This window comes from Lupinus angustifolius, chromosome LG17 (assembly GCF_001865875.1).
Source record: "Lupinus angustifolius cultivar Tanjil chromosome LG17, LupAngTanjil_v1.0, whole genome shotgun sequence".
Lineage (NCBI taxonomy): Eukaryota > Viridiplantae > Streptophyta > Magnoliopsida > Fabales > Fabaceae > Lupinus > Lupinus angustifolius.
In genome coordinates this window covers 5236777-5249356 of record NC_032025.1, presented here as the reverse complement: position 1 = coordinate 5249356, position 12580 = coordinate 5236777, and the positions used below count along the sequence as shown (strand labels likewise).

General features: G+C 33.0%; 1 protein-coding gene across 1 annotated transcript; it reads left to right on the top strand.

Moving 5' to 3' along the window:
- Window positions 10791-12125, top strand: LOC109330808 (metalloendoproteinase 1-like). Its single transcript, XM_019565086.1, has one exon. It carries the CDS (start codon window positions 10791-10793, stop codon window positions 12111-12113), a length of 1323 nt encoding a protein of 440 aa, XP_019420631.1. The 3' UTR covers window positions 12114-12125.

Genomic DNA, 12580 nt, shown 5'->3' with positions numbered 1-12580 from the left:
ATTTAAGAACATAGTTTTGATAACTAGATTCAGTTTGGTAGTGGAGAGTCGAATGAAGATTTGATGTAAATTTTCGTATCTCAAATCAATTAAAATATATCATTTAAATAGAAAAAGTTATAAAAACATAAAGTAATATCTTATATTATTTTGTTTATTTCATTTCGATGGGAATATAGAGACTGAGGATTCTTATTTCTAGAGGATCCAGTACCAAATAAAATTATCACATATGACCCTAAAAATATTAACAATACATATTTTTAAATAAAAAATATTAGAAATGAGGAAACCAATCTACCGTTACATTTTAATATTGACCAGAGGATCCCAACCCATAGTTTTGGGAATTTAATCTCCATTGTTTACCAACTATAGTCACGTGCACCTCCACCAAAAAGACGTGCCTCAATCGTGCTATCATGACTCACTTTGAGATTCATGTCAATGTTCTTGGCCTTTTCTAAGAAAGGTGCGTTCATCTCTTGTACTAGAAAGGACAAAAGAAAGAAAGAAAGAAATAGGAAACAACATGAAATCATCATTTCTCTTTACTCTCCTATTGTCCTGTCTTCTATCTTCTGCTATAGGTGCCTATAAAAGTCCATTTATAAAAAGTAAGCCAACCACAACTTTACCCCCACGCCTAACACCTCTCAATCAAAATGCACCACGGGTACCACCAAGCAATTCCAACACACCACGGGTACCACCAAGCAATTCCTACACACCACGGGTACCACCAAGCAATTCCTACACACCACGGGTACCACCAAGCAATTCCTACACACCACGGGTACCACCAAGCAATTCCTACACACCACGGGTACCACCAAGCAATTCCTACACACCACGGGTACCACCAAGCAATTCCTACACACCACGGGTACCACCAAGCAATTCCTACACACCACGGGTACCACCAAGCAATTCCTACACACCACGGGTACCACCAAGCAATTCCTACACACCACGGGTACCACCAAGCAATCCCAACGCACCACACTCACAAACTCCAGATTATGGCCTTGACACATCACCGCAGTCAACTCCCGATCCCTATTCCTATCTCAATCCCTACCCACCGCCACCACCATCAGTTGAAATAATAGGTCTGGCTGTAGCCAAACAGTATCTTCATGACTTCGGATACATGACTAACTCATCATATCCATTCTCAGATATCTTAGATACTGAAACCATATCAGCTATAAACACTTACCAAAAGTTTTTCATGCTCGAAGTTACTGGCCAGCTAGACACCCAAACCCTTAACCAAATGTTTCTACCGCGATGTGTTGTCCCCGATATCAACCTCGTTTATGACCTTAACTCCGAAACCAGCGTGTCTTGGCCCCAAGGGATTCGTTGGTTCCCTAATGGCACAAGTACTAATCGCCTCACGTATGGTTTTCTTCCAGAGAGTAATATCCCACTCGACTTCCAAATGGTGTTTATTGATGCATTCAATCGGTGGTCGGAGGCTATAGCGGAGCTGAACCTTGCAAAATTAAGCTTCACCGAGACAAATTACAATACCTCCGATATCAAGATTGGGTTCTACTTCTTGGACAATACGGTGGAGAATGTGGTTGCGGGCACCATTATGCGATATGAAGATGGTTCTTATAATGGTAATGGTAATAAAGTTGTTGGAGATATTCGTCTAGATGCTTCAAAGTACTGGATATTGCCAGGTTTTAATGGCATGTGGTCGTGGCTGGATGGAGAATTTGATCTTGGAACTGTGGCAATGCATCAAATAGGTCATATTCTGGGACTTAGCCACTCCTCCATTGCGAAATCAGTAATGTACCCTTCTATATTGACAACAAACGAAATAAAAGTGGAGCTCACAGCTGATGATAAAAATAACATTCTGAATGTCTATAGAGAAGTTTCCAGCCCCACCATTTCTGGTTCCGGTGGTCATTTCACCCCATTTGGGTCCTGTGCCCTACTTCTTATTAATTTCTCCCTTGGATTTATTCTTCTCTTATACTAATATGGGGCCATTAGCATGTGCTTGGTTATCCCTAGTGTCCTATATCGATCGTGTGTTTTACTTTGCTTGCATGATTCTAGTGTTGCCAGAGTTGAATAATGTATGTAAGTTAGGATGATGGAAAGATTTAATGGAGTGATAGGGTGTGTAAGTTCGGTATGCTGCATGCGGATATATAGTCATCTATGTATATACCTGAAATAACAAGCATGGCCGAACATAGTACTGTTTTTAGTTTCAGATACATGAATCAAGTTGAATATTGATTGATGTTTTTTTTTTGTATATTTTTATAGAGCAATATTATATATACGTCAAGTTAAACACTAACACCCGTTGACTTTTGTATTTTGGTAAATAGAATAGAGCAGAAAAATTTACGTATAGTTTGATTACACTATCCTATATTTGGGGTACCTTTTGAAATAATTACGAGATTGGTGTACTTCTGTGGATCTCGTGGATGGTATCCACAATTTTACCAAAGTCGTGGATGGTATCCACGATTTTACCAAAGTCGTAGATGGGAAATGCGATTTCCCACTAATGTCGTGGACTCCATCCACGATTTCCTTACAGACTCTCTCTCTCCTGAAGTGAAATTGTGTATGACATGCACAACTTCCATAGTTATGTACCCCATACACAAGATTGGATGGGATATGGTGATTTTTAAAATTCCCTTTACATGAATTTTTTTTTTTATTGTTTTATGATTTTTAGTGTAGAAAAATAATATCTTTAAATTAAACTTGTAAAATTAAAATTGTCAAATTTAATTGAATATGATAATTTTAGTAAAGTATTATTTTTATGGAATTTGGTTAATGTTTTTGATATTTTTTAACACATATTTTAAATGCATAAATTGAAATAATAAGAAAATTTCATAGAAATGATATTTATAATTGTGGTAGGAATTTGAAAAAGATTACATTAAAGAAAATATAACAAGAATATAAATTCTTAATAGCGTCTATGAGATAATGTTCCACATCCAGGTGCTTTCCTCCTTCGAGGTGGTTGGACTCTTAGTTATTGTTATTTCAATGACTTTTTCTTTCATATCATTATCTCGGAATTCTTTTTTGAAATTGCTAGCAACATGACGAATGCAATATACAGATTGACCATCACACCGTTGTGGGAGCTCAATACACAGTGCACCCAACAGACCTGTACCCCTATATGATATTATACAAATATTTGGTTGTGGGGTAACATATGTTCGAAGATTGTAAAAAAACCATTCATATGCTTCTTTGGTGTCTCCTTCCATAATGACAAATGCTACTGAAAATATACATCTATTACCATCTTGTGATCGAGTTATTAGCAATGTTCCGGTATATTTTCCAGTAAAAAATGTGTCATCCACTTGAAAGATTGGTTTGCAAAAACCAAATCCTTCAATGCATGACTTGAAAGCCCAAAATACCCTGTCAAGAATTAAAATATTATGTTCTTCATGGTTATATGTTGAATATCTTATGCACCTCGTGCATAATATTGGACAACATTCAACCAACGAGGTAACTCCTTGTACGATCCCTCTCAATCACATTAATTTTGGGACATTGTTTTTTTTTAACAGTTCAAGCCTTCCTATATGTCACCGTATAATCAAAAGGAGTGACTACTTCTTTAACCAATGTTTTAATTGGTATACCATGATCTTCTTATACTAGTTGAACAATGCATTTTGTGATAAAAGATGAGTTCAACTTTGTGTGATCTTGACAAATATTAATTGATACACAAGTGTGTCTTCCACTAATTTTTCTAATCTCCCCAAATATCACGCTTCACACTTTTTGATGCTCGAAATCTCCATTCACACCCACCACCATAATATTTACATTTTGCAACATATCTATCTGGCATAGACTCATCCACATGGTAATCAACATAATTCCTAATATGAAATTGTTTTAGAGCATTTATTGTTGCTTCATTTGATTCAAATTGCATACCAACAAATAGATCATTATCCACATCAGTACTTATGTGAGTACTTATATATGGAAAATATTGTCCAGACTAATAATCAATGCTAACGAAAAAAGAGGAAGGAGTATCATATGTTATGCTAACATGTTCACTAGTGGTAATCTGAACATCATCGTCATCATCATCACATAGCTCAATGTCCTCCCCATCGCTAAAATCATTAACAATATCTCTAATAATTGCCATCTACATATAACATACAGTAAAATATAGACATATGATATTTACATTTAAACATACATTAAATAAAACTAACAAAAGTAAATGAACTGAAAAAATATAAAGAATTTTTAGTTACCTTCAATAATCACAGTTCTTCAATTACAAATTACCCTAAAGATTTCTCATACGTTTTCTTCCTTCAGTGTGGTTTTAGCCTGGACGGGGGTTTATATATTAGTTAGATATCGTGGATCCAAGACACGGCTTGGATCTCGTGTACGGGATCCACGAGAACAACATGGAACTCGTGTACATGGCCCATAAGATTGCCATGAAACTCATGTCCCTAGTGCACGACTTATAGGACCTGACACGGTGTAAGAAAATCGTGGATGGGGTCAACGACATTAGTGGGAAATCGTATTTCCCATCCACGACTTTGGTGAAATCGTGGATACCATCCACGAGATCCACACAAAAATACACCAAATCCGTAATTATTTCAAAACGTACCCCAAACATGGGATAGTGTAGTCAAACTACACTACCCACATAAATTTTCCGAATAGAGCGAGGTTAATAAAACTTCCTTACTTTGTAAAGAAAAGAAGTCTCTGAAAAGTTGAAAACTAATGAAGAATTTTCGTTACAGAAGATTATAAGTATAGTTTTCATTTTGTCACTAAATTCTCTATTCTTTTTTATCTATTTATTTTGACCCTTTATTTCTTATATCTTCATCTATATCTTCTATTAGTAGGAATCTTCTATCCCAAAAGGATTATTTCTTTATGTCCCTGTCTAATAGAGTTATATGTTTTATATAAAAAAATTAATTAAATAATATATTTTGATTGGTCTAAAATATAATTGAGAATACTAATAAAACAAAAAATCTCTATCATGTTTCAGCCTCTACTTAACCTACACCTTAAAGGTTCATGTGACATCTTCATTATGAAAAGTTCAGTTAATGTGGGCCATATAGAGTTGTAGAAATGAAATCTTCTATTGGGACCCTAACGGGAGATAAAGAAAATATTATAAGAAAATGAGATCCTTCTTAAAAATTTATACCCTTAAAGTTTTTCTAGGCTACATTCAACATAGCTGTAATAGATATAAGAGTTAAAGTATAAAAGAGATAAAGATTTGTCATGTCATTTTATCATTAATAATATGATGATGAATATTGGATTAAAGAAACTATTGACATAATTATAATATTTTAAGGGTTAAGTGAGATTATTTAAAAATTTATATTACTAATTTATAAAGAAGTTCAACACATTATTCATTATTTATTTATATTTTTTTAAGAATTGATCATAATTTAAGAAGATGAAAGATAAATATAGTAAAACATTTACAGGCATACATATTTTTTTGCAAATGACTGTCATAATTCTAGCATCATTCAATCCTAGTGTCGAACTGTCCATATAGGGAAAATTTACACAAGTAGTGTAGTTTGAATTTTTTATTATGATTCTATTATAACTTTTTAAAATATTACAATATTACTATAATTTTCACTGAACTCGTGGATATAATGCACGAGATTTTTCTCTCTCTAAAATCGTGGACCACTTTTTCTCTCTCTTGAAGTTGTTGGGAGGGTCCACAATTTTGGACCCCAATTTTCTCTCTCTGAAAATTGTGGATGGGGTCCACGATTTTGTCCCTTAATTTTTTCTCTCTCCAAAAATTGTGGCTATGAGACATGATTTGTGTGTTGTAGTGGATATTATCCATGAGTACTACGTACCAGTAACCCTATATATATCACTCTCCACTACATCCAAAAAACACACTACAACATTCTTCATTCCTTATTGTATTTTCTATCTTCCTTGCTTCTTCTAGTCATTTGATTGTTTTTCTTATTTATCTTTAAGGTAATTATATTACTTCCATAAGTACAAGTATTATTATTACTATTATTATTATTATTCTTAATACTAAGATATTTATAATTTTTTCCTTTGATGTAGATGACTATCATAAGAGATATTGTTAATGATTTCAGTTATGAGGATGATATTGAGTTATGTGGTGATGTTAATGAGGAGGAGGACAATGTTGAGATTGGTAGTAGTGAAGCAGACAATATCATAACATATGTTGTTCCATCATGTTTTTTTCGTGATACTAATTCTCAGGCTGGTCGTGACTATCGACCATGATCAACTACTTTAAGGAATGAGTATGATTTATTTGTTAGCATGCAATTTGAGTCTAAATAAGCAATTAGACAATTTCATATTCATATCTCATTAGACTATATTGTTAAAGAGTCTAGGTCAGATAGATATATTTGTCATTGTAAATATTTTGGTGCAACATATGAATGATAAGTTTGTGCATCATTAAGTGTAAAATGTGGTGTTTCGGAAATAAATAAAAAATTAATGGAACACATACTTTTGAATCCACTGTTGTTTATCAAGATCACTCAAAACTAAACTCATCATCCATTTCAAACTATATTATTAATTTGGTATCTGAAGATCACGATATACCAATTAAGACACTTGTGAAAGAAGTCGTAAGTTGTTTTGGGTATACTAATTTAATTCATAAACCATTGCATAAACTTATCTCTCTTAGTTTAAATTCATTAACCCCAAAAATTATATGCAATAATGAAAGGGACAAATGTGATGAAGATGTAGATGATATATCCATGAATTTCTTCTCTCCCTTAACTGAAGAAATAAGAGTATAGAAAAATACAGTTCAGATTCAATATAATAAAAATCAAATTAAAATTTACATAGAAAAGATGGATGAAAAAATAATAGACAAATACCAAGAAATACATATAGAAATTGCAAGTTTGGTAAATCACCAATAGCTCAACCTAGATTCAACCTTGATATTTCCTATATTATGAAATAAGCAGTTAACGTAGATATAAATGTAAGTAATAAGAGTGAATCAAAGAGAAATAAATGAGGTGAAATAAGATAATGATTCCCTTTTGCTCGAAGAGAGAAACCAAAAGCTAATAACTTGCTTGAAGAGAAAAACTAAGAGAAGAAGAAGAAGAGTAAGAGAAATAGAATACTGAATGATATGTGTATTATTGTGTGTGATGTTTTGTTTTTAAATTTTCAAAGATTTGCGCTAATTAAAATAAGCGTCGTTTGAATGTATGAGTTTTAACAATGTTCATTAAAACAAGTGAGAGATGTTGATATGCCACATTTAACAACACTCATTTGAGCAAACGTTGTTGAATAGATTCAAATCAACAACATTTGCTTAAAAGAGTGTTGTTAAATATCTTAGGCAAAAGTACAATAGCATTTGTTGAAGCAAACGTTATTGAAGTTATATTCGCCTATCAAATTTAACAGTGTTTGTTTAAAAGAACATTTTTTTATTATATTTCGTCTTATATTTAACAGCATTGTACTAGGAAACATTGTTGGATGACCGTTGTTAAATATGAATTTTGGCATAGTGTTTGTAATAATTATATTTAATTTGTAAAAATGTGAGATTTGGTTAGATTTGTGCTCATGATTGGCTTATGTTGCATCACTTGATGTTGTCAATAACGAATGTGACTCCTATTGTCATTACCCAATGTCTTTCTACTTTTCTCATGTGTCATCTTCCTTATTCAAAATGAAACCAATGTTTCTCTTAGGATATGTTTGGTTCTATGGAAAAGAAGAAGAAAGAAAAGAAGAAAGAAAAGGAGAGGAAAATATCATTTTCCATAATTTGGTTTCGACACAAAATAGGAGAGAAAGAAAAAAACACACATGAGACCCACAAAAAACTTTTCTTCCCTACTTTGTGAAGAAAATGGAGAAAGGAAAGAAAACCATAAAAAAATTCAAATTTATCCTTCTACCATAAGTTAATTAAAAGAACATTATTCTAGGTGAAAATAGATAAAATATAATAAACTTATTATTTGTTTATATTTAATTCTATGTGAAATTAGTTTACTTAATTTTAATTTCATTGGTCATGAACTCATAAATAAATAATAATCATGTATGTTCAATAAAAAAGTAGTGAAAAAAAAAACATAATTTCTTAAAATTAAGATCAAAATGAGAAATAATAAATAAATTAAAAATGCAAAAGTGAGATGATTATAAATATAAAAGTGCTAACCAAATGTGAGTTATGATTTCTTTAGATGTATTAATGGAAATAAAATATTGAATATTAATGATTTTCATAGGATTTTATACACAAAAATTGTTATATTAAATTTTATATTTTATATATTATACAAAAATTGTTACATTAAATTAATATAAAAAATTATTTATTTATGTAATTTTTAATAACAAAATATAATTTTGAAAACTAGAAATGCTACATAATTTTTTATATATAACAGTAATAAGGATATTTATGTCATTTTTTGATAAATTATGAACAAATATATATTTTCTCATTTTCTACATTTTTTTCTTTTCTTCTATTCTCTTTCCTTCCACTTTCTTTCTAGTTTTTCTCCTTAACCAAACATATTGTTAAGGAAGAGGAGTCACCATCAACCCCAAAAATTGATATGGTCTCAACTTAGTATGTTTTTGAGGTAATGGAGGAATAGGGATTGACTATCCCTTGGACTCTGTCTTCATCGTTGTCCCATCAATTGTGGAAAATGATTTAACTATTTTTTCTAACTCACATTATTATACCTATTCATTATGGTTAAGTTCTTTCACTTTCTGACTAATTATAAATTAACACTTTTCTTTTCATAGATGATGATCATATGTCTCCGTTCATGTTTCATTTGGTGTTACAAACCAATGAGAAAGATCAATTCATTTTAAAAAATTATAAAAACAAAAATTAATATTTTAATATTATTTTTTAAAGTTTGATAGATCGGGACATGAGAACGCGAAAATTATGGGACATGTGATCCTTGTAATATCCAGTTCTGATACGCGACCTCTCAGACTCATGAACATACTGAACGTGTCACCCACAAACTTAAATATGACATATCAATTTTTTATTCCTTACAAATAAGAGTCTTTCGCGACTCGAACCCGTGACCTCATGGATAAATAGTCATCTTACCCATTAGTCACTATCATTAAGTTATATATCCTTGAGGTCACAGGTAAAATGACTATTTATCCAGGAGGCCACGGGTTCGAGTCGCAGAATGCTCCCTTTGTTAATAAAACACGCATGAGGTATTTAAGTTTGTGGTGACACACTCATTATATTCATGGGCATGTGAGATTACATGTCAGGGCTGAAGTGTTACAATTTTTGTCCTCTTTTCACATACCTATTCATCACACTCCATGATTCCACTTCTTTCAAAATTTTAGAGTAGCTCTTTCATAAGTTGTAATAGAGGAGATAAAACATGATATGCTCAAGGACTGAAACGTCACAAAGTATAATTGCTATAAAACCTATTGGGTTTATTTTGAAACTTCCATCACTAGTAAGGCAATTATGTTTAGGCTTAGAATTTGGAGGTGGTGAGAGAAGTTAAGGGAAGAGAGAATATTGGAGCTCAGGATTTTCGAGAACGAAACAATTATGTTTGAGGCTTACAACTCAGAGGTAGTTGAGAGAAGTTAAAGGGAAGATAAAACCTTGGAGCTGGAGATTTTTGAGAACTAGTCTTGTTATACAATTGTGAGTTTTTTAAAAGTATCTAAAGTGATTTAAAGGAAATTAAAGGAAAACGTCTAAATATGGGATTGGGAAAGTTTGAACAATGTGAAGGAATTGAGAAAGGAATGTGATTTAGAGAATGGTAGCAATAAGGCGAGAGAATATCCCACCATTGTTGATCTGAAAATGGAGTGAGAGAAAGATGGAAGAGCAAGAGAGATGAAGGGTTTAACAAGAATGAAGAAGGTAAAATAATGTGGATTAAAAAATTCTGATCATTTTCAAGGTATTAATATATGATACAGAAATAGATCATATTGAGAGCATATATCTTCCAAAATCATTTCTCTAATAATATCTCATACTCAATATATTTTTGAAACATGATAAAAAATAGACATATTATGTTTCCTATACTCAAATTTTTTAATAATTAGTCAAACTTTTATTTAATGAGATATTTAAGAACATAGTTTTGATAACTAGATTCAGTTTGGTAGTGGAGAGTCGAATGAAGATTTGATGTAAATTTTCGTATCTCAAATCAATTAAAATATATCATTTAAATAGAAAAAGTTATAAAAACATAAAGTAATATCTTATATTATTTTGTTTATTTCATTTCGATGGGAATATAGAGACTGAGGATTCTTATTTCTAGAGGATCCAGTACCAAATAAAATTATCACATATGACCCTAAAAATATTAACAATACATATTTTTAAATAAAAAATATTAGAAATGAGGAAACCAATCTACCGTTACATTTTAATATTGACCAGAGGATCCCAACCCATAGTTTTGGGAATTTAATCTCCATTGTTTACCAACTATAGTCACGTGCACCTCCACCAAAAAGACGTGCCTCAATCGTGCTATCATGACTCACTTTGAGATTCATGTCAATGTTCTTGGCCTTTTCTAAGAAAGGTGCGTTCATCTCTTGTACTAGAAAGGACAAAAGAAAGAAAGAAAGAAATAGGAAACAACATGAAATCATCATTTCTCTTTACTCTCCTATTGTCCTGTCTTCTATCTTCTGCTATAGGTGCCTATAAAAGTCCATTTATAAAAAGTAAGCCAACCACAACTTTACCCCCACGCCTAACACCTCTCAATCAAAATGCACCACGGGTACCACCAAGCAATTCCAACACACCACGGGTACCACCAAGCAATTCCTACACACCACGGGTACCACCAAGCAATTCCTACACACCACGGGTACCACCAAGCAATTCCTACACACCACGGGTACCACCAAGCAATTCCTACACACCACGGGTACCACCAAGCAATCCCAACGCACCACACTCACAAACTCCAGATTATGGCCTTGACACATCACCGCAGTCAACTCCCGATCCCTATTCCTATCTCAATCCCTACCCACCGCCACCACCATCAGTTGAAATAATAGGTCTGGCTGTAGCCAAACAGTATCTTCATGACTTCGGATACATGACTAACTCATCATATCCATTCTCAGATATCTTAGATACTGAAACCATATCAGCTATAAACACTTACCAAAAGTTTTTCATGCTCGAAGTTACTGGCCAGCTAGACACCCAAACCCTTAACCAAATGTTTCTACCGCGATGTGTTGTCCCCGATATCAACCTCGTTTATGACCTTAACTCCGAAACCAGCGTGTCTTGGCCCCAAGGGATTCGTTGGTTCCCTAATGGCACAAGTACTAATCGCCTCACGTATGGTTTTCTTCCAGAGAGTAATATCCCACTCGACTTCCAAATGGTGTTTATTGATGCATTCAATCGGTGGTCGGAGGCTATAGCGGAGCTGAACCTTGCAAAATTAAGCTTCACCGAGACAAATTACAATACCTCCGATATCAAGATTGGGTTCTACTTCTTGGACAATACGGTGGAGAATGTGGTTGCGGGCACCATTATGCGATATGAAGATGGTTCTTATAATGGTAATGGTAATAAAGTTGTTGGAGATATTCGTCTAGATGCTTCAAAGTACTGGATATTGCCAGGTTTTAATGGCATGTGGTCGTGGCTGGATGGAGAATTTGATCTTGGAACTGTGGCAATGCATCAAATAGGTCATATTCTGGGACTTAGCCACTCCTCCATTGCGAAATCAGTAATGTACCCTTCTATATTGACAACAAACGAAATAAAAGTGGAGCTCACAGCTGATGATAAAAATAACATTCTGAATGTCTATAGAGAAGTTTCCAGCCCCACCATTTCTGGTTCCGGTGGTCATTTCACCCCATTTGGGTCCTGTGCCCTACTTCTTATTAATTTCTCCCTTGGATTTATTCTTCTCTTATACTAATATGGGGCCATTAGCATGTGCTTGGTTATCCCTAGTGTCCTATATCGATCGTGTGTTTTACTTTGCTTGCATGATTCTAGTGTTGCCCATGGTGGAAGGAATGGAGTGATAGGGTGTGTAAGTTCAGAATGTTGCATGATGATATATACTCATCTATGTAACATATTTGTTGTCACAAATCTTATCTAATATGTCATCTTCTGACAATAAAAATATGACATATCAATTTTTTATTTTAAATTAATTAATATTGTTTTTGCTTCATTATCATTTACATGAGACAAGATTTGAGACAATATATCTTTATTCTTAGTGTATATATTTGAAATAACATGTGTAGTTTTTGATACAGGAATAATGTTGAATATTGATTGATGCATTTTGTATATTATTTTTATAGAACAATATTATATATACGTCCAAGTTAAACCCTTGACTTTTGTATTTTGGTAAACAGAATAAAGGAT